Below are 24319 nucleotides of genomic sequence, written 5' to 3'. Positions count from 1 at the left end.
TTTTATATGGTATATGAAGAAATTTGTAAACACTTATGAACATAATTTGAAATTAAATATATTTTTTCAATTAATAAATAACAATTATTTTAATTATTCAATTTACTGCATGCATTAGTGTAAAAAAAGTACAATAGAAACCAACCCAAATCCAACCCGTTTTATAGTAAAAATAAAAAATATTAATTTTTTAATTTATTTGGTTGATTTGGGTTCCAACCCTTTTCAAACGAACTTACTTGGTTTGGTTTGTATAAATATATCGAATCCCACCAAACCAATCTACGTACACCCTAGGTATGAGGGATACAGACAGGGAGATAGGTTATAATTTAAATAAGATTAATTTGATCCCCTTTATATCATCCTACTTAAATTATGATTTATGAGTTCTAATGTTTATCCTAGAACACAAGGATTTAAATTCATTTGCCGTTAAAGAATATTTATAATTGTAATATTTAAATGATATAACCTTAAAGGTTTTTTTTTTTTATTTTTTTATTACAATTAGATTTGATTGAAATTAAAACTCAAAATCCAACTTTAATACCACTAAATTAAATCTTATTGGTAAGCTTTTATGCAAAGAAAAGGCTTCCAAGTTTGATGTTCATCCTCCAGCTGGGATCAATGATTTGTGTGAGCTAGTTCTCCGAGTTCCCATTTGACTAACTTCTTTAGCAAACTTTTCAGATCACATGGGCGCATGCATAGAAAAAGAAAAACCATTCAAAATATGAAAGCTAGCTAGGAACCTGGTCAAACCCGGCCTCATATACCCATCCTAACAGAGACCACAAACAATAAGCACTGTTGCATTGTGCAAGCAGACAAAGCGAAGGTTTCATAGAATCTCAAATTGTTGGATGTTTTCTAATCACCATAATAGCTGTCAAGCGAATTTGGATTCTCCCTGGTGTTGGTACACCAAATTCACATCTGTTGTCAATGCCTAGGCCCAGCCTATTGAATGCTCTTGTAACCATGGAATAAGATATTTCAACCCACAATCAAAACAAAGCTCCAGTAGTCTAGAAACCAGTTTGAGCCCAACAATACACAGTATAAGGGAACAATCATTTTAGCACCGTATCCCTTACCTTGCCAAAGTTGGCAACATGCCGGATCAGGTTCCACAAAGTTCTTAGGCCCAAAATTGCAGCCCCAATAGTTGCATGAACCTCACCATGCTGACAAGGGCAAAAATTGTCTGCTTGGTAGAGGTCCTTCACTAGAACGAGGCTGATATTTCAGGGATCAATAGCTCTTGGCGAAAAATATGAGTCCTCGGAGAGAGCAAATAATATTCCTCCCAAAGCTACAGCATGCACTGATTCTGAGTATAATGTCCAACAATTTTACAGCATTGTTTTCACACTTACAAGTCCTAGAATTTTACAGCACTACATATTGAATCCTAGAACGTTGCAGAAGGTTACAACAGTGTTTACAGTGATACCAGTCATTTTCTCAATCAATCTTGCCAATTCATCCACAAATCCAAATTTGCCTTCTTGTTTTTAAGTATTGGGTTAGATGTATAATTTCAAAAGAACAGGGCAAACAAAAGAAAAAAAAAATAAATTACTAGTATATTGTAAAGCATACATCACCATGGAGCGAGAACCTCTTCCTGGAACTTGAGCTCATAGCTTTCAGCTTTTGACTTGAGATTCTCAATTTCAGCACCAAACTTGTCATAGGCTCCTTTTAATTCCACAAGCTTTGCTTCGAGATTTTGTATCTCATCTTCTGTGTGCGCTTGTTCTGTTTTAGCTTCTATATACCTTCTAGTCTTTGTGGCACCTTCTGAATCAAAGGCAAGGCTTACAAGCCGGCTCAGCCTGGCACGTAAACATCCAACATTCATGCCAAAATGCTCAGAGGCTTCCAGAGTCTTGTCCCAAGTATCAAATTCTTCCCGTGAGGTGGTAAGATTACAAGCTCTTATGGCATCAGCAATATTAACTGTTTCAGAGATGATTCCTGCAACCAACATAAAATTTATGCCCTTGATGAGATTTTCATGAAGAAATGTATTCTGGCTGCGGCAGAGCATGTAGAACTTCCTTCGAACGTCTTCTGATAGTTCAGAATCTATAACTAGCCCATCAACCAGAATGTTGAAATTCTCAAAGTCTTTGACATCTTTGAATTGAACAGCAGGCAAGGATAACTTGAAACCTTCCAAAACTTCTGAACCAACTTCTTCACTGTCATTTTCAGATTGCTCAGGTAGTTGCCCAGTTTTTGGAACTGATAATCTTGACCTGCCTGACTTCTTATGTTTCTTTTGGACAACAGCTAACGGAAGTGATCTAGGACGTTTCCTCTTTGTACTTTTACAAGGTACTCTGTCCATTTCTGCATTATCTTTATTTTTTTTTTTTTGAATAAAAAAGGACATCCAAAAGCGGTATGGATTCATTAATATAAGCATATACAGGATAACAAAATTGGAAAACAAAGACACAATCCAACTTGCCTGCATCATTTTGTTTTATTTGAGGATCCAAAGTTAGTAGACCTAAAGCCCCATCCACTTCAGTCAAATCATTTGCCCTTATGATGTAAACCTGCAAAATTAAATTAGATACTTGTTGTGGACCAAGACCTTGAACAATGCATTTAACTAAAAGAAATATAATATTTCAGAATTCTGCCTCTTTCTTTCTCTCTCACAGACACACACATGCACGCATGCATGCTGGGAAACTAGCAATCTAACCACATTCAACTAAGAGAAGCTTTCTCTAACTTTGATAGAATTAAGCACAAACGGTAAAGGAAGGACACAATACCAAACACAGTCTAGCAATTATGGTTGCTATCTTAGCACGGCAAGCTATGACTAAGATCTCACAGTTATTAAGCCTCCAAAAATTCTCTTCTATTTCTATAAAATGTTCTAGATCCTCCAAAGAGTGGTTTACTTGGTATTTCCACAGACTTCCCTGGCAACACCGCCTCAATCAACCTGTGCAGGCTAGTTACCTCATTAGGTACAAAACTAAAGTTAATTGGTGTTCTCCTGCATATGATGCATTCTTCAACATGCAAAGTGTCCCTCTTGAAGAAATTTAACAGAAGTTGATTTGGTAATTGGTTCCTCAGCACATTGAATGGCCACTACTTTTGGCAGCTCCATTGCCCTTATGTAAAACTTCTACATCTATCCCATTCATTCATGCGCTCTGATCAAGGCTCCCAGAAAGCATAAACATACCTTCAAATCCCTTTACTCTTGACTATCTCCCCTGCCTGCCCACAAATTCAAGTTTTTTCAGGGAGGCACTTCAGAAAACTTTAGGTACTGTTCTCCAAAAGAGCATTCCATGCATCAATAGCTCCAAAATGATAGAAATAAAAGAAGAACAAACGCAATGCTCATTTTCACCACTTTTCTGGATGCTAGGGCATGGCACACTATTCTGGAAAGTAACATTTGCATAAAAAACACTGATACTAATACTATAACTGCAAAAATGGAGGGAAGTGATTCTAATCTTTGTAATATCTTAAATCCTACAGCATAAGATACTATAGTTATTAAAGGCTCAAGGCGCACCAAGGCGCCAAAGTGTCCTGGAGCCTAGGTGCAAGCGTGCACCCGAGCGAGGTAAGGTGCAAAAATTAAAAAAAAATTATTAAAAATTAAAAAAATTATAAATATTTTATCACACTTCAAATAACATAAAACTACATAATAACTAATAAGAATTTAAGTAATAATAATTTTGCAATACAAAAGAGGTAAAAATAAACTACTAAAAGTTAAAGACACTAATAAATTACTTAAAAGTTAAAGTTTAATAAACTAGTAAAGTAGAGACAAGAAAGTTAATAATTTATAATAATATAAACCATATTTACCTAATAGCAAGTAGCAATAATGCAATATACAAACTAATTTATAATACCATAATCTAACTATAATAATAGATATAAATAATTTTGATAACATAATCATAACTCAATTACAATATTTCTAATAATTTATAATAATACCTAATAGCAATTAGCAATAAGAAAATGAATCCAATTTAATTCAATTATAAAACTAAAAGCTAATAACTAATAAGAAATTAGAGTAATGGAATTAGCATCTCAAGTCTCAACAAATGGACATCACATGCCAAATTGTCAACATTCTTTCACATTCACATTCACATTCACAATAAAAAAAAATAAAAAAAAACCAGCATATGCCATATTAGCATGACAGAAGAAAAAAAAAAAAGAGCACAGTTGCTGGGACTTGTATGAAACAAAGAGAGAGAGAGAGAGAGAGAGAGAGCCCGGGGTTCACATGGGACGAAGAGAGCATGGCAGAAAAAAAAAAGTGCAGTAGTGCACTGACGAAACAGAGAGAGAGAGAGAGAGAGAGAGAGAGAGAGAGAGAAGAAGAAGAAGAAGAAGAAGAAGAAGAAACAAACAAAATTAAAACATACTTGGCTGGAGCTGCTGGAAATCACAGGTTTGGGTTATCTCCTCCTCCTCCTCCTCCTCTTCTTCTTCTTCTTCTTTGGTATTACCGATAGACTTTTAAAAGAAACCCTAGAATCCCTCTTTTTTTTTTTTTAATTTCCTGCGCTAGCCTCCTTAGGGCTCCCTCGGTGCGCCTCGCGCCTTGGTGAGATGCCTCGCCTTTCTTCCCTTCAGGCGATGCCTGCTGCGCCCTGCGCTTGAGGCGCGCCTTTGATAACAGTGTAAGATACATGGCAATAACACTTCTATTTATTGCCAACCCCTAGGCTTCCCTCATTCTTGTTAATAAGATGGCCATGCACAAATGCCCGGCACTTGTAGATAAATATTAGTCAGACTTCTAAATGTTGCTGAATATGGACCTCTAGTACTCGGAACTAGGCTTCCTAAGAACTAAGGCTCTCAATAATAAAGCAATCCGTCTTTGTTCATATTGCCACAAGATTTTCTGATAGACACACAGCAGTTCATGTAACATACACAGTACACTACAGGAATCAATTTCCACTGGATTAACCAGTAGAGGATTCTGGATAATTATAATGGTATTCCCTGGTAAGGTAGCGAATATGTTTAATTAAGGGAATTTTCAATTGTGAATTTAAGATTTCAGCAATGTTAAAGCTTAATAGTTCAGGTGATGCTCAATAGCCTCAACGTGATGCTCTCTCTAACATGCTTGCATGTTTATTGCATGTAAGTTGTATTGGTAGGCAGATCAATGGATTAATTTTCCCTATACAGAATGGTGGAGCAGTGGATGTATGAGCAGGAAAGTTAGGATTCCAGAGAACTTGCAATTTTAATCAACCAGATTGCACAATGGAAAGAGTCACAATGAATTACACAAGATGTCAAGCGATAAAGCCAAGTACCTTGGTTCCACCACATGAAAAGCTGGACATAAATATCCAATTGGGTATGTCCAAATTTTATTCTCGACATAGCCTGAAATCTTTAACCATTATATTCGAAAGTGCAACATCTTGGGAATAAATCATCATCCTAATTCAATGGGCTTAGGAAACATGATCTTGGAATTCAGACTCAAAAATGCCATAAATGAGGTTAGTACTAACTCCTAACTCCTAATAAATGGTTAAGCAAGAATGTTTTGGGGTTTTCTCCATGGGAAAAAACCTTGCATTTGAGCAGGTCTGAGTTCAGGGTCTTTGAGGATCCCTCTTTGTTCTCTAGGTCAATTATTCGTCTATTTTCAGGGTTAGTGGAGTAAAATTGATAATAAGCTTCAATCAAATACCATGCCAATTTAACAACTTACTATATGGTCAGCTACAAATCATAAGGCACAAAGAGGTAAAACTGTGGATTAATCCATGTAGCTATCTAGGAACCATTACAACATGTTGATGTAACCAAGAAAAAGAGCACATTAAAATGATCGAGCTGAGAACTCCAAAGAGATTAGCTGGAGTCAAATATGCTTCCCCTTTCCAGCCTCCAACATATATCAGTTGTTCTAGGCTCCCAACATGAATAATCCATCCACCTCATAGCAAATTTTGGTCATCCTTCATATGAAATTTTGGCCTCTACTAACCTCAACCCCTGATTAATGCTTTCTTTCAAGGATGATCCTACTTGATCTACTTTACAATAGTCATAGTATCTCAAACCTAGACAATCAATTAATTTGCTTCAGAAAACTTTTATATTTATGGGCTTCCAGTTCCTCCTAATGTTACATGTTCTCTGGAAAGCAGAACTCTGAATTGTATAAAATATTATCCTGAATACCTTATGTCCATAAAGGACAGGCTTAATTGCCTTATTGGCTTCTCCCTTATCTTATTCAATTGTATAATCAAAAACTTGCCAATTATTAGTTGCACATCAGTGAAAGAATAAGATAATTTTCTCCATTCATTGTGCTTTTTCTGGATCTGTGATACAAACTTAGGAGAACCACACCCCAAACGCTAGCTGTTGAGGTAGGAGAGCCTAAGTCCATATATACCCCATATTGAAATCCCATACTTTCAATGTGGGACACAAATTTCCTTGCAATGGGATCGTAACAATCTGGTTCCAAGAAGATAATGTGCATTAGTAACACTCACTCTCAATGAGATAAAGCCCTGTAAGTTCCAGAACCACACCCAAACATGCCACCGCAATTGACACTTACAATGCTGTGTACATAAGAGTTCTTTGATTTATATTTGACATGGCAGTATGCCCATTATATCTTCCGTGGCAAACCAAAAAAAAAAATGCGAGATGTGCTAGAAGAGTGCTCAATATGAACATAGAAAAAGCAATTCAAACTATCACCTTAAACATGCAAGGTTCAATTAATTGAAAGACCAGCACGTCTCCTTCAAGCAATTGGTGTGCAACAGAAAACTGCCTCCAACCAGCACTCAATCCTGTCTTATACGCAATGTATTTCATCCTGAATCCTTTCCCACATTCATCTTCCAAAGTGATAGTTGTGTCTTCATGTGGCAAGTGTGCTCTACAGAATGGTCCAGGAAGCCCCTATTATAGTTATAAAAAAAAAAAAAAAGTCAAAATGCATATACACCAGTGTTTCTTCTGATAAGATTATCAATCTAACTCAAGTTCATGCATTCAGTGAGCTTACCATCCAAAAACAACTACCAACGTGCGATCTAACTAAACATTTTATAAAGCTAGGGAATGTTGATTCCAGATTTGATTGAACCTCCTCTGCTCGAATCATGGCAGACGACTTAACTTTCCCAGGAGTGCTCAACCTATCAATTGCAGGCTTATTTAGCCTACAGCTTCAGGAAAATAAAAATGAAAGCAATTGTTATGAAATTAAAATTTTCAAAACCCAAATAGCTAAAATTGAAATACATGAAAGGCATTACAGATGCTTCACTGACCATATACACTTCCCTGCATGACCTGTCATTGCCTGTTCAAGAATTTGTCAAACTTCCCATCAGTATACAACCAGAGCAGCAACACCATTGAATTGAAATTCTCATTCTATTACAGTACTAAAGGTTTCTAGTTGGATTTAGCCCACACAGAATCAGAATGACAACAGGAAAAAAAGTACCATATGAAAGAAAGAAAGAAAGAAAGAAAGAACGAAAGAACGAAGGAAGGAAAAACAAAGGGAAAGGAACCACCAGTTTATGCAGCTTCAGAAAACTAAGATATTGGAAGGAAAGATAGCAGGCTTAAAATTGGTTTAGACACAAAATACATCATGTGAATAAAAAGTTTGAGTCATGAATGGCTAATTTGTATAAATTAGAGCACAACCATGTAAATCATGAGACAGAGGAGCCATCTAAGTGATGGGAGGGAAGAAGACTAAAAAATGGCAGTTTGTCATATAGCAACATCCACTTAACCATCGAATTCCTATATAATCAGTTTCTTGCATTCGTTCTAGTTCAGCTTGTTTATCAGGCACACATATTATAAGTTGAAAGAATGACAGACATGAAAAAGGAAGCCACAGAGAGAGTAATATGTATCTGAAATCGTAGAGCTACCCAAGGAATAACTGTTAAATATTGCCAATGCCATGATAAGATATTCAAGGAAGAAAAAAAAAAAAAAAAGAACTCCACATAAAGATTGTCAATTAATTATTTGTCACCCCAAATAAAATCACAGAGGCTAGTTGTTCACAGGAAAGACGTCATCTGAAGTACAATTTGGGTGTGCCCAGGTACAACATTTCATCTAACTACGCTTTGCATTGTCTGCTCTAATTCTGCAAAGACTGAAGAATTTAATCCAAGCAGAAAACACTTCTCAAAGGAAGCACTATATATTAGAACAGTAAAAACAATAAAACAAGAACCATGCACTAAAGCTTATAACTCTAATCCTACATTAGGTCATTTTGTTTTCAGCAAGAATACTGATTGCAAGATTTGAAATATTTCACGGACTTATCTAGCATCACGCCTGGCAAAGCACTGAAAGGAGCTGAAAAAAGCTTGACAGGCATTGCATTAATCACAATATTTGCTGCCAAAACTCAAACAGATAACAAAAATTAAAAGTTAAAAACTGAAGTCTTACGTGCTTAGTCTTAATTTTGGAATCCGAATATCTTCTTTTCATCTTGACACGCTTTTCAGTTTTCTCCAACCCCTGAAAAAAATCTAGGCTTAATCAGGAATCGAAAAGCAAATTGATAACAGAGGAAAACAAGGATGCATTTCACGTATTTAAGTTTAGCCACCGTGACTCAAACCGTACGATAATTACAGAAACAGAATAAACCTAGGAAACCTGGTATTTTAAATTCCACAGAAACCAAAACGCAAGATCTGAACTCTCATTTCCCTCTGGTTTTCTCCTAACACTGCCAGGCAACCAAACAGACAGAGACAAAGAGACAGAGAAAGATAGAGACCCAAGAGAAGCAGGCAAGAGGCCTAGGCCTGGGACTAGAGGGATGGAGAGACAACTGAGCCAGGGTTACGTCCTCATCTCCAGCAGATTTGGGATTCTCGTCACCTAGCGAAGCCGTTTTGTTCAAATTTCCCTCTTCCGCCTCCCTCTTTATCCTTTCTGCCATGACTTGCCTCGCCAATTTGTCTCCAAGCAAACCTGAGAGCTTGAAAGGGAAAAAAAAAAAAAAAAAAAAACAGAAAGACAGGCCCTGGAGAAAAGCTAGAGAGAGCAGACAAGGACCGACCTCTTCAGGCTTACTAGATACTAATGGTCTAATCCAGTGCCTACAATTTTTTTTTTAACAGGAACCTTGTGCCTCGTGGTGGTGTCTAATTGTTTTCAAGTTAACAGGCACGTGGTCTTCACGTCTTATACCCCATTCCTCACGCTTTCCCCCAGTCTTTGCTTTTATTGTGGTTTTTGTGCGCTGCCTGGTCTTGGCTAGACTTGGATTCGCTGGTCTGTTGGACTTTTTCCTTTTTTATTTCTAAATTCTTATTTTGAGTTTGTTATCCAATGGAATATTTGGATAGGTGGATAGCGATGGTTTTATTTTTTATTAGAAAAAATAAATTCATTAAACTGACAAATTGAGCACAAAAAATTTTAACCCATATCAGACATTAATCTCACAAAATAAAGCCCTCACAAGGAGAAGCTAAACAAATAACCCAATACAAGCCCAAACCTTAAGTCTACTTGTTGCCGTTGAAGGAGGAGAGCTACGCAGCCGTTGCTCATCAACAACCACAAAACAATAGAAAGAGGAAGCGGGCTCAACTTCAACTCAATACTGTAAACAACACAGAGCCAAACCGCATCTCTAAAGCAGACCACAAAGGACTATTGAAGATGAAGCACTGTCAGACCAAAGGAGAGAGGTGGGTAAAGTCGCCCGACAAAGCTCCGAATGGCAAGATAGCCATGAAGGTTAGACGGCGAAGATACCAACTTTGCACCCTGGAGGTGTCGGGTCTCACGACCTACAAGATTTTGCTCCCTTCCACCAAAAAGCTTGAAGACTGAGGAGACTACGCTCCACCATGCACAAGGACTCCAGAAAAGCACAATAGCTCCGCAGTTGCACTAAAGGACCGCAACCCAAAGAACAACAACCAAGCATCCTTACCAAAACATAAACGAAATTGGATGCAAACAGAAAGGAAGCTAGTAGATTGATAAGAGCCCGCTCACTGAAGCATAGGATCCACCAAAACAAGCTTGCACAGACCAGATCTACAAGAAATCGACAGAAAAAACACATATTTGGAATCAAAAAACTAACACCCAAACAAAACCTATATACATTCTAACAGAACGAAGGAGAGGGACTTTCATTCGACGAGGAAGGGATGTCGTCCCTTGACCTGGAAGGCAAAGGACAACCACTCACGTGCTCTTTTGGTTTTGTAGGCAACGAAAAGGGGAAACATTTACTTAACAGTGAGACAGAGCTCGCACTCTGATAGTAATGTCTCTACCTAAAAATTTATAATAAATTATAATTTAATTTTTAAAATTTAACAAAATTTATAAATTAGTCATTATATTTTTAAAACCTATCCATTTAATCCTTAACATTTGAATAAATATATAGAATAATCGATACTATTAGAATTTTCTGTTAAATCTGTGTTAATTATAGAGAAAAAGACTAAAATGCCCTTATAATAAAACAAAATATGGTTCTCATTATAATTATATTTTTTGTCAATTATAAATTCATTCTTACATTTAACAAATTAGTCTTTAATATTTACATTTTAATAAATTAATCCCTAATGCCTCTACCACCTTCACCAACGTCATCTGGTTACCTGCAACTTGTCAGTCCATCCATCTTCATCCCCTCACAAATCCATAAGAATCGACACTCATCACTACACCTAGACATCCATAAATCCATACCAAATAGCCACAAATTATCACCATTCTTACAAATCTTTCGAGTTTCGACAGAACTGAAACATGTGCAATGGAGCTAAGGAAAAAAGGAAGGCTTAGATGTCTTTACCACCTTCATCGATGTCATCTAGGAGATGGAATGTCGCTGGCCAGGTCATCGATAATGGAGAGCCAGCCTGAGAAGGTGAACGAGTCATCCATAAGTTTCATTAAATCTTATGGACTAAATTGCAATTTATCCAAAAATTTAATTGCATTTTATAGTATTATATACTATTAAATATGGAAAATTCTTATATAGACCTAGTCTACCATTGACTTAAAACAAATACGTAGGATATATATATATTTAATAAGTGAGGTTCACTGTACAACTTATGGATAGAATTCATAATAGAGCAAGTTTTGATAAGAAAAATCTAATAAAAAAGTTGAATTTTTTTTTAAAATTATTGATTCTTTTATTAAATATGCACTCATAGACATAATTAAAAAATATAATTCATAGAAGACTTATTGAATAGAAAAATCTAAATTTTTGTGTGAATTGTTTATTTTATTTAAATTTTTTAATTTTTGATAATTTAATCAAAATTATTAAAATTAAAAAAATTTATATAATTAATAAAATCTCAATTGAAAATTTTAACGACAATTCATAATTCTTATTTTTTATTTTTTATTTTATTCATCTCTCTAGGAAGACTAATTTGCTTCAACCAGGCCTGCACAGATGTTTTCTTACAGCTAGTAGCCTTTCTCTGTGGGAACACTAATTTGCTTCAAATCGGCTTCCACAGATGCTTTCTTGCTGTTATCCCATGAAACGACAGCTGATAGTTTTTTGTGAGCTATGCTCAATAAATTTAGCAAAGCTCAGTCAAGTAATGACAATCTTCATCGAAACGAAGAAGCAAGCATAAAGAACAGCAGGCAATGATTATAAAGCAAATGGATATTGTTGTTTCCATTTCAGCAAAAAAGGGGCAGGTTATGTAAGAGAGCATTGCATTTAAGAATATAGCTTAATAGGGGCTCTGAATTTTTGTTGTTGCACATTTGACAGGTTATTTCACTATGCTCACGATCCTTACAGAGCCCTCAGATGAAATTTATGTACTGGAACACGTAACTAGTAAACATAACAAGTTGTTTGATGAGCTCATATGCTTTTCTGAAGGTGTATACTTATATTATATGTAAACCCTTCATTGGCTACAATTAATTGATCAATAGAAATCTATAATTTCTTGGTAAAAATTTGACTATCTAAAATCATGAAAATTGCTAGAAAGAATAGCACATCCTAGAGAAACCCTAACTTGTTCTCTGCTTTGCTCTTCATTCTCTTCTCATGATTTAATAAGTGAAATCCTCTTCTCTGTTTCAACCATTGCAAGCACAACATTTAAGCAATATGGAGATTAGTTATTTGACTGTTAGTACACTATAACATACATTTGAAAAGGGAGAGAAAAAGTGCGTGAAAGGGAGAACTCTCAATATTAAGTTTCAATAAATTTTGGAGCAAAGAATCAAATAAAAAAAATTAAAAATTGTGACTTATTAAGTTACTGGTATCACATATAGCAAAAGTCAACATCTCCAATTGGAATTTTGCTAATTTAATAAAATTCTTCAATTTTAAAAGTTTTAATTAAATTATCTAAAATTAAATTATTTAAATAAAATTAAATGGAATTACTGTTAATTAAAAAATATAATGAATACTTAAAATTATGATTTCTTACAATATGAGATATTTTTATTTTTGTTGTTTTTGAATAATTATAAATATTTTGGGTCAACTTATATGTTAATTAAATTAAATTCCTTTTGTAGATGAGTCTAGGCATATTTTCTATACTCCATCCATGCATATAGATGAAAAAAAAAAAAAGCAGTGGTGTAGTAGTTTGTAAATATTTTAATTTGATTGATGTTGTATTAAATGATATTATATAAATTTCTTGTTAAAATAATGAGAATAGTTAATCAAATTATTAGTGGAAAAATAGATGAAAAATATTATGAGTCATCATTGGAAAGAAGGTGAACAACATTTAATTATTTCGTAGTCATTTTTGGCATCTCTAGTCAAAAATTATTTTTGGAATAAGGTCTAATTTCTTTTTTATACTTATTGGGTTCAATTTAGGCTAATTTTAATTTTTAGCTCAATTTAATTCAGAAATTTTAATTTATGTCAAATTTAACTCAATTTCAAAAAAAGTGCAACTCACTGACTACTTTGATGTGTGAATTGCCTTTTTTTTATTTTTTAAATATTTTTAAAGTTAAATATTTCTTTAATCTTAATTAATTAATTACAATTAGTTATTTTTATATTTTAATTTTTTAATATTAATTAATAATATGAGAAAAAATAATATTTTTATATTTTTAATTTTATTTAATTATAATTTTTAAATTTTAAATTAAAAGCATGAAATACAAAAATCATATTTTTTTATTTAAATAATTAAAATTAATTAAAATTTTAATTAATTATATGAAAATATAAAGATATTTTTTATATTTTCAATTTAATTAATAATATTAAATAATAAAAATAATATTTATTTTTTATTTAAATGATTATATAATATAAAAATAATATTTTAATATTAAAAAATAATTAAATATTAAAAAATAATACATATTAATTAATTAAATTAATTTAAATATAAATTAAAATTTATAAATTAAATTAAATTAAAAATTAAAAATAAACTAAATTAAACCTTCCCAGCAATAAGAGGCCATTTGAACTTTATTCCGATTATTTTTTGGTGTGGTTTGTTCAGGAATTGCTGGCGGAGTTTAGTGTGTTGGCTTCACTGCGAGCCTAGGCTGTTGCACGGTTCTGGCTACGGAACTTTGGGCTATGTTTGAGGGACTGAAATTAGCTTGGCAGCTAGGATTGGACAGTTGCTGGTAGAGTAGGATGACAAGGGATGTGTCCTTGATGGTGTTGAATGAGACTCAGGTTCCTTCGGAAGCTGGTGCTCTGGCATTTTACATCAAGAAGCTGCTGGGTTTATGGATTTGGATGTTAAAGTGGCACATATTTATCGTGAAGCTAACACCGATTGGCAAACTTTGTTACAATTAAGAGCCTTTTGCTCTTTTAGGTCATTAGAACTTTTAGATTGAAATATAAATATAAACTAATGAGAGATAATATGTAATAAAACTTAAATATATATATGTAAATATTTTATATGATAATTAATTATGTCATTTAAACTTAAAATTGATAGTTAACTAAACTTTTAATTGTCATTAACATTATGATCCAACTTATGCCACAGCTTATTAAGTATTCCCTTTTGATGGGATACAGATAAAGCTGCCTTTAAAGCCTTATATTTTTCCACGTCAATTAACCGACCTCTATGCCTTGAAGCAACACATTTACACCAAAGCTATGCCTCACTAGGCAATCCAAGACATTCCTTTGTTCGTGTCGATAAGCAGACTTATTAAATTATTATTCAAGACTATCACTCTATATTTCTGTAACATATATAGAAAAATAAGATCCAATAAATTATTTATTTACGCAAATAAATAATTTAAAGTAATTATAATGACCTACAAATAAATGAAAATAATAAGAAAAATTTTGGTACAATTTTTTTAAAATTTCATATAATTAAATATTTTTTTTAATAAATTTTAAATAATTTACAAAAAATAAAAATGGTCCAAAAATTAATTTAGGTCATAAAGATTTTGAAAATAATTTTTGAATCTCATATGAATTTTTCTTTAGGCTTGAGCTTAACTTGAGGTCAATTCAAGTTTTAATATTATAACTTAAATAAATGTGCAAATGAGCCAAGTCGCTCAAGAGTTGCTTGACGTTTGACTCGATAAGAGCTCGACTTGATTCGGCTCGGTAAAAACTTGACTTGGTTCAGCTCATTTAGAAAATAAGTCGAGCTCGAACTTAAATTTTTAGTCTCATTTAATATATGAGCTGAGTTCAAACTTTATAGTGTTTGGCTTGTGAGTCAGCTCATTTGCAAGGTCACGAGTCGGCTCAAAAGTTGACTTGTCAATATGCTCATTTGTAAAAATATTTATATTAATTATTATATTTCATTGTATTATAAATATTTATTATTTTATTTATGAATATTCTATAAATAATATATTATTTAAAATTATGATATAATCAATATATAATATATAAAATATATTTATTAAATATAATTATTTGTAATTTAAATTAAATTTTTTATGAAAATTAAATTTTATATATATATATATATATATATATATATATATATATATATATATATATATATATATATATATATATATATATATATATGAGAGACTTACTCTATCAATGAGTCAAGCTATTCGCGAACTACTCGAGAGTCAGTTCGAGTCAAGCTGTTTGCGAACTACTCGAGAGTCAATTAGATAAAAAGCTCGTTTTGGCTTGACTAGTTTAGAGCTCGCTTTTTAAATGAGTCAAATTTGAACTTATGGATCAAGTTTGAACTTGACATGAATTAAGCTCGAACTCGGCTTGAGTTCGAAAAAATTTTGACGAATCAAGTCTGAACTCTTCAAAACTCGATTCGACTCAGTTCATTTACACTCCTAAACTCGAGGTTTAGCTTATTTAAAATATATTAATTGCTAAGTTTGAGTTCGATTCGAACTCGACTTGATTTGATTCAAGCTCGTTTATAACTTAAACGAATTAAGCTCAAACTTGACTCGTCTTGCTCAAGCTCATTAATAATATTATATTAAACTGAGAAATTTAGTTCAATATTCAAAATAAATATAATAAGTTTAAATTATATTTAATTAAAACTTGATTAAAATTAAAAAATAAAAAATTAATGTGACTTGGAAGGACCCCACATGATGGCACTGCCGTCTTTTGAAAGCAACTTTGGAAGGCTTTGTTTTACAAGAAAGCCTCCCAGCAAGAATGGCAACGGGTAGGGTACCCGCGAAAATCACCCTACTTGAATCCGAACCCAATTAATATTATCAAAACCCGAACCTATCTTAAACCCGTTTAAAATTTATTCTTAACGACCCAAACCCGTCCAAAACCCGATTATTATTATCCGAAAAAAATCCGAACCTGTTTAATTAATATTTTGTATAAAAAACCCGATTTTATATATCTTAATTAATATTTTGAATAAAAAATTATTTTAATTAATAACTTATATTTTAAAAATTTAATAATTTCATAAAATATTTAAATTTCATTTTATATAAAATAAAATATATAAAAATTTATAAATATTATTATAAAAATATGTATTTTATATTTAATTAAGTATTTATGTAAATGGGTTCGGGTAACAGATACCCAACATGTAAAATCCGAACCCGTTACAGGTATTATTTTTCAAACCCAAATTCATCCTGAACCCGATTATATAATACCCAAACCCATCCTATTAGGGTTTGGTTGGATCGGATACTCACAAAAACCCGACCTGTTGCCATCCCTACCTCCCAACTCCTAAATTCGTTCCTAATCGACCTGGGATTTTAGTCCCACATCATTACTCCCTTTTCTTTTTCTTATTCATAGCTTACTTTTCATAATTAACAATTTTTAATTTAAATTTTTATTTTATATGAGTAATATATCATAATAAAGACTATATATATATATATATATATATATATATATATTGTTAATAATTTATATATTTAATATAATGTTTATAAATTTTTAAAGTTTAAATTTGACTAAAATTCATATTTCAAGATTTAAAAAATATGTTAGTATGCATACAATCAATATAAGTTAAAACTAACAATATACATGTAGTTTGATGGTAAAAGTACTCTTCATTTAGACAATATTAAGTAGGATAGTAATCATAAAAATATATAAATAAATTTAAAAGTATATATAAAAGAAGATAGCCTAATGTTAAACTTGAACCTTAACTTTTTAAAGGTTTATAATTCACACACACACGAGAGAGAGAGAGAGAGAGAGAGAGAGAGAGAGAGAGAGAGAGAGAGAGAGAGAGAGAGAGAGAGAGAGAGAGAGAGAGAGAGAGAGAATACAAATTAATAATAATCTATGAATTGAGAGAGAAAGAGATTGGGGGGAGATTACACAGAGAGAAAGTACTCATAATGATTAGATAGATTAGTGTTAAACTTGAAGTTTAATCTTTTAATAGTTTGAAATTTAGAGAGAAAAGGGAAGAGAGGGGAGGGGGGGGGGGGGTGGCCGCTGTGGAGTAACACCCCTATGTTCATTAGTCCTATACATTTCACTGTTTCGATGACCAGTGTCGGTCCGGACAGTCAAGAGGCGTAGAACCATATTTAAGTCACCTAGAAAAGCAATAAATAAAAATTAATAGAAATTATATGAAGAAAAAATGGAAATAAGAAAAACAAGACATAAAGAGTTAAATGAGCAGGGGTCACAGCAATGGGTGACCATACCGGGAAGTGACTGCAAGATCAGTCGCTGCCCTATTTTCGGATGGGACCTAATGGCATCCCAGGCCTAAGGATTATTGCGAAGCTAAGGGTATTATGAAAACCACAGAAAAGAACCAAGAACCAGTTCAAATAATTAAATTAGGGTTTCGGAAGCAATTAAATACTATTGGAGAAACCGATCAGACCGGTAAGTGGCAATTTGGTCAATTCATCCTTAGATGTGACTTTTGACATAATTGTCCAATAAAATGTAGGAAATTAAAATATTAAAAATTTAATTTAAAGAGAAGAGGTGAAGAAAATGAAAGGAGAAATAAAAAAGGAAAAGAAAAGTCAAAATTAAGACATCATGCTTAAGTAAGCATGATGCAATAATAATTTATAATTTTTAAATCAGAAAATTAGAGGTAAATATTGTAAAAATAAGACAAAAAAATTAAAAGTCATTTTCGTCTTCTTCCTCATCAACATGCCGCCCCACTCTCTCTCTCATATTTCTCTCAAAACTTCCACCATGGGAGCTTACTCCAAGCTCTTGCAAACCCTAATTTAGCCATAATTTCCCTAACTCCTTTAAGTAAACTTTATTTTTGGACCTTGGTGCAACAAAAAGAAGAGGAAAGGAAGGAGATTTGAAGAAGTAGAAAATCCACAAATTGAGGTATGTATGAATCTGTTTAAATTCTTGAAAGATTAATTGAAACTTAGTTGAGATGCATGAGAATTGTGAAGAAAATGAAGAAAATTTTGTGAAAATTGATGGGTATGAAATTCGGTCAACAAGGGAATTAGGGCTTGATGGAATTAAATGAAATTGAACATGTAATTGAGCTTAGGTAAGTAAATAGAGATTGTTGGTATACTTGAATTGGCATGAAGTGTAACTATTGGTGAATTAGGGTTTTGACCATTGAAAATTTGGGGGAAATTTTGGGGATTTGGTGAATTGGTACAAATTGACTTAAGTGATGTTTAAATTGGTCAATTGGCATGTTTGAAAGTTGATTTGATGCATGGGAATTGAAGTGGGATTGAAGGTTATGCTGCCCCAATCTGGACAGCTTGACCTTTGTCCATTTAAATGGTCATAAACTGAATTTTGTTGCTTCAATTGGTGTGAGGCCAATTGAAGATGAAAATAGGGTCATAATGCAACAATTTTGATGAAGAAACTTTGCACTAAAACTGAATACAAATTGGTGTAAAATTAGGTCAAATCTGGACTAGGCATATTATCACTGTGCAAAACTAACTATATAAATAGTACATGTTCAAATGGTCATAACTTGGTGTAGACAGGTCCAAATAACATGAATTTTATACCATTGGAAAGATATGACATAGTACTACAACTTTTGTGAAGAACACAAATCCAAATTCTGCCCATAACTAAGTCAAATTGTCAACCAAAATTGATTGCTCAAAACTGCCAGAACTAAAATGGTACCTAGAATTCTGGGTTTGAATCAATCTGGCTAGCCACTTTAGAAATAGCATAACTTGAGTTACAAAACTCCAAATGGAGTCATTCAAAAAGAGAATTAAAGCTAAGACATTAAGGAACAACTTTCATGAAGGAGAGTTGGCCAAATTTTCACTGTTGATAGATCAAGGGTACAGTAAAATCAAGTAACCCAAAGTTGAAGTTTTAAGATTTAACCCTAATAAACTTTGAATTGAGTTTGGCAATTAATGCCAACATAAATGTAACCCAAAATGTGGTATATGGAGGTAATTAGAATTAACATACCTAGTAAGTATGAAAAAGTCAACATTTTAATTTGAATAGTGAAGTAAATAGTAACCCCAATATTCCAAACACAAAGAACTTTTTTTTAAGCAAATTTAAAAGTATAATTAAGTGTGTATGAATTTAATTATTGGATTACTTATGAGGTATGGTATTGAAATACTGTAAATTCTGTGTTTCAGTTGAAAAAGAAACTAGAAAGGAGGGAAAGAAAAACATGAGTCAAGGCAAAGAGGCGACTCACTAGAGGTTTGTACAGAACTAAGTTTATTCAATTAATTTTAATATTGAAAATTATTTTGAATGAATTGTGAGTTTGAATGTTTTGGTAGCAATTGTGATTTTCTCTTTGAACTTTATGAATTGTGTATTGCCAACCCTATAAGCGTAAATTCTTGAATGATTTGTGTTAAGTGAATTGAAATGCAATTATTTGAATGGAATTTTATGAACTAGTTTTTAAACCACAATTAGCATGACAGTCTTGTTCGGAAATCTCCGGTAGTAACGACTATTTGGGGTTTAGAAATTAAAAATTGCTTATCTCTCCTATTAATAACAGTTAGTGGGGTAAGACTATATGAGTACTTATTAGCTAGCTAGCCCTTCCCTCATTAATAATGGTTAGTGAGGTGATTTGCTTTGTCGTGGTGTACAACATGGCATTGATCGTAAAATTTTGTGTCATGGTCTAGACTGTGTGTACTTGGCAACATTTTTTCTTTGAAATTTGTGAACTATGTTGAAATAAGGATTTTAGTGATTTGATAAATTGGACATGCTTCATTTGTATGAAACTATTGATCTGCTATGAATTGTTTTATTTTATTTCATAATGATTTCCAATGAATATTAGTTGTGTACCACTGAGTAAAAGTTACTCAGCGATAGCTTTTATTTGCTGTTGTAGATAAGAGAAAAGATAAAGCAGCAAAGTGAGCTGCTATAGTGATAGAGGAGCATACTTGGAAATTTTGTATGGGTATACTATTTATACCCTTGTAATTTAGTTTGATGTAAATATTTTTATTCATAGGTATCTTTTGAATTGGTTGAGCAGTTGTACAGTCAAGTTGTAATATTATTGTTTTCGTTTTCTTTTCTGTAAAATTATGACTTTTGTATGTATATATTTTTTAATGAAATGAAATTTATGTTATTTGCAAATGTGTTGAATTGAGAATTAGTGAACATTGAGATTAATTTGAAATTGTGTTGAAAATTATGTTGAGTTGAGACTTGATGAAGTTGTGGTTGAGAAAAATATATTGAAAATATTTTCTTTTCATGTTTTTGAAAAATTGTTTTCTCAAAATACAGCCGGCACTTTACCGAAATTTTTATAGAATTTACGGAAAAATCAAATTAACCAAATAATTAACCATGACATAAGCTCTAATTAATGGATTTCCAATAGTGTTTTAACATTACTTTCTATTATGAAATGAATTGAAATGATTTAAAATCTCTTGTAGTGTATTTAATGAGTTATCGGTAGGCGAAGTTCGGTAATTCATTAGGTATATTACGGGATCATGTTACGCCTTACGGATGAGTAAGGTGTGACAGGGGGGGAGAGGGGATGAGTTCATGTTTTGAGTTATATGGCCATCACTCCAAAATTATATAATTAAGTTTTGATTTATTTAGTAATTTAATATAGATAAAATGGTTTTAAATAATTTTTATGTATTATTGTTTAATATTCTAAATTTATTTCTCATATAGAAATTAACTTGATTTTTCATAAAAGTTGAATTTTAATTACAAATAATTATATTTTATAATGCATTTTTATTTTGATTATAAAATAAATTTATATAATAATATATTATTTTATATTCGTAATATATTTAATATTCTAATTTTATTATTTTCCATATTCAAATTAACATGATTAAGAAAAAACTAAATTACAATAATTATATTTTTTATATTGATTATATTATGATTTTAAATAATATATTATTTAGACAATCATAAATAAAATAAATATATTTATTAAACAAATAAAATAAAATTACTAATATAATGTTTTTTTTTTGTAAACAAGTCAATTCACGAGCTTCTAAACGAGCCTATTCATGAGTTTAATTAATGAGCCACGCGAGTTTATTAACAAGTTGAGTTCGAGTCAAATACTGTTGAGTTCAAGTTTGGCTTATTTATTAAACAAGCTTAAAATTTGAGTTCGAACTTGGCTCGTTTTCTAAATGAGCAAAACCCAGTCGAGCTTTTATAAAGTCAAACCTTGAATAGCTCGTGAACGACTTGATTCATTTATACTCCTAAATATATGCCATTAGAAAGCTACACAACTCTACTTTCTAATGGTCTAAAGTATGAGAAAAAAGAAAAAAAAAACATAGAGATAGATTCAGTCAAAGTTGGGCTTGTGGCCATGTTCCAGAATTTCTAAAATTTTCATAATTTCTACATGATTTTTTTCTCAACTTTGGAGACTTATATCTTCCTCATTTTTAAATGAAATTAAGCATATAATATATTCTTGGAAAGTTTTACATGTCTATTTTCTAATGGCACTTGTCTATTTTCTAATGGCACCAATTTCATACACAAAAGCAAAACATGAAGAGAGATATTCATGGGTTTTTTTTACCAAAAGGGTGTAATAAAAAAAAAATTATACAAAAAAGAAGTAGGTTTAAATTTAATTATCAAAAAGGAGTGAATAATGCTAAGGTGGAAGGTCGAAGGGCAGGACGTTAATTATAATAGCATTTTGAGGTCCGGACGCTATTATAAATAGTGTGTAACGTTTAAATAAAATAAAATAATTAAAAAATTTAAAGAAAAGTTGAACACTACTTATAATAACATTTTGAGGTCCGGACGTTATTATAAATAGCGAGTAACGTTTAAATAAAATAAAATAATTAAAAAATTTAAAGGAAAGTTGAACGCTACTATAAGTAGCGTTCAACTTTCCTTTAAACTTTTTCATTATTTTATTTTATATTTTAAATAAAATATAAATATTATTTTAATAAATAATGTCATAATAATTAATATTATATATTATAATATTTTTACTGAAAATTTTATTTTTTATTTTTGAATAAAAAATAATTTTTATTTTTAAATAAAAAATTAATTTTAAAATTTATTTAAATCAAAAAGTTTAAAAGAAAGTTAGACGCTACTGTATGTAGTAGTGTAGTAGCGTCCAGTTTTCCTTTAAAATTTTTAATTATTTATTTAATTAAATTTTAAATAAAAAAATAATTTTTTATAGTAAAAATATTATAATATATAATATTAATTATTATAACATTATTTATTAAAATAATACTTATATTTTGTTTTATTTTAATTTTTTATTTAATTAAATTTTAAAAATAAAATAAATTTTTTATAATAAAAATATTATAATATATAATATTAATTATTATAACATTATTTATTAAAATAATATTTATATTTTATTTAAAATATTTTATTTTGTTTAAACATTGCACGCTATTTATAATACCGTTCAAACTTCAAAACGTTATTATAATTAACGTCTTGCTTTCAAACTTTTCAGCTTAGCATAATTCACTCAATTTTAATAATCAAATTTAAACTAACCCTTTTTTAATATAAATTTTTTTATTACGCTATTTTAGTAAAAAACCCGATATTCATACTCAAAGTAGCACCAGTGACCACTTTTGAAAAATTCCATATAATCTTCATGATAACACATTATAAATATGTTAAAAACATATCAAAGATTAGGAAATAAATAAAAATGACTTTGATACCAATGAAAAAAAATATAAATTCAACATATAGATTAAAATATATAAATTCTAACCTATATTCATTAAAATGATTGTTAAGCTCTTAAAATTGTAAATCAATATCTACATAAAATAACTCTTTTTTATAATGGTGCCAATTTGTGACTTGAAAATTTTTTGTCATGATTTTTCTTTTTTATTTAAAACATATCACCCACATTCAAACGTAATTATATTGTATTTCACATAAAAATAAAAAAGAAAAAAGATAAAATCATTTGATAAAGAATGAAAAAGAATAGAAAAAAAGAGATGAGAATAAGAAAAAGTTGCGATCCCTCTGAATATATGAGAATATAAATATGCCAAAACGTAGCATTATAAAGAATAGTTAAGGCCTTCTTGGAATATAATATTAACATCTTTTACTTTATTTTTTTATTTCAATTGATATAAAACTCGAATTAAATATATAAAGAATTTTTTTAATTTATCTTTTTTATTTAATGGTACATAATATTTTGTATAATTTAAAAAAAATTGAATGAATTATTAATTTTTAATAACTTTTAAATGGAATCAATGGTAATTTTAATATAATTTTTCATATATATATATAGTTTTTACCTTAATGTGCGTCACACGTTGATTTACTCATTATATATACTTATTATTTATGATTAAACTTTTTCATACGCAATTTTCTGATAATAATAATAATAATTAATAATTAATTAAATTTAGTCTTTCATTAATTGTCAAAATAAAAAATTACTATTGCTTTATTTTACTTCTTATTAAAGTTTATTTATATTTTTTAATTTTTATACGATTATCCTGTTAACTCTAAATAAAATTAGATTATATTTTTTTTAAACTATCATTTTTTATTCTACTATTTATATACTTTATTATTGTTTTATATTATAGTACTTTTTATAAATATTTATATAGTTTAGAGTTAAACCACCATCTTTTTATATTATTATTAGTAATTTACACTTTAGTTTAGATTTCTTTATTTTTATATCAAATATTTTATAATTTATAATTATTTTAATTATATAAAAATAAATATTAAAATCAATTTTTTATTATATTAAAGTTTAAAGTTTTATATAGGTATATTTTTACAATGAATTATTAATTAGTAAAATAATTTACTGTATAAAATAATTAAATTAATAACATAAAGGCAACATAATATTGAGAATATAAATAAAAGAAAAATTATGTTTTTTTATAGCTTTAGTTATGAAAAATAATAGATTAATATAATCCCAATTCATAGTTATTAAAACTCTTAGTATTCTATTCATTCTGCGCCACCTTTTTTGAAGGTAACGTATATTTTAGCTTTAAAAAATTGGTAAATTAATTAAACTAAAACAAAAAAATAACTAAAACAAATAATTAAACTCAAATACATGAAAGTTTCCAATTGTTTTCTTTTTTGTTGAAATCTTTTTGTTGTTTCTTGAAATTAAATGTGCAATTTAACTTTTGTTTTTTTTTTAAATTATTGCTTTATTAGCCTTACATTAAAAATTAA

General features: G+C 30.5%; 1 protein-coding gene across 2 annotated transcripts; it reads right to left on the bottom strand.

The window, feature by feature from the left end:
• Window positions 1–1309: 1309 nt before the first annotated feature.
• LOC110649393 (B3 domain-containing protein Os01g0234100) lies at window positions 1310–9203 on the bottom strand. Of its 2 annotated transcripts, none has more exons than XM_058150178.1 (7): window positions 8867–9203; window positions 8530–8601; window positions 7368–7399; window positions 7100–7262; window positions 6787–6993; window positions 2489–2579; window positions 1310–2367 (listed from the first exon to the last, which is right to left on the bottom strand). In XM_058150178.1, exons 1-7 carry the CDS (start codon window positions 9029–9031, stop codon window positions 1613–1615), a joined length of 1485 nt encoding a protein of 494 aa, XP_058006161.1. In that variant the 5' UTR covers window positions 9032–9203; the 3' UTR covers window positions 1310–1612. The 2 variants fall into 2 exon arrangements, with proteins under 2 accessions (XP_058006161.1, XP_058006160.1); XM_058150177.1 differs by having other exon boundaries at window positions 1310–2376; window positions 8867–9201.
• Between the last annotated feature and the right edge of the window lie 15116 nt (window positions 9204–24319).

The sequence above is a fragment of the Hevea brasiliensis genome, chromosome 7 (assembly GCF_030052815.1).
Source record: "Hevea brasiliensis isolate MT/VB/25A 57/8 chromosome 7, ASM3005281v1, whole genome shotgun sequence".
In the NCBI taxonomy this organism is placed as follows: Eukaryota; Viridiplantae; Streptophyta; class Magnoliopsida; order Malpighiales; family Euphorbiaceae; genus Hevea; species Hevea brasiliensis.
This window is presented reverse-complemented; position numbering and strand designations above follow the sequence as displayed.

Excerpts from the sequence above, each read along its gene's own strand:
- LOC110649393 (XM_058150177.1), bottom strand. The coding sequence starts at position 9,031 with ATGGCAGAAAGGATAAAGAGGGAGGCGGAAGAGGGAAATTTGAACAAA. Across the intron at positions 6,994-7,099 it reads TTGGTAGTTGTTTTTGGATG|GGGCTTCCTGGACCATTCTG; the intron begins GTAAGCTCACTG and ends TAACTATAATAG. Across the intron at positions 2,580-6,786 it reads TTGAACCTTGCATGTTTAAG|GTTTACATCATAAGGGCAAA; the intron begins GTGATAGTTTGA and ends TTAATTTTGCAG.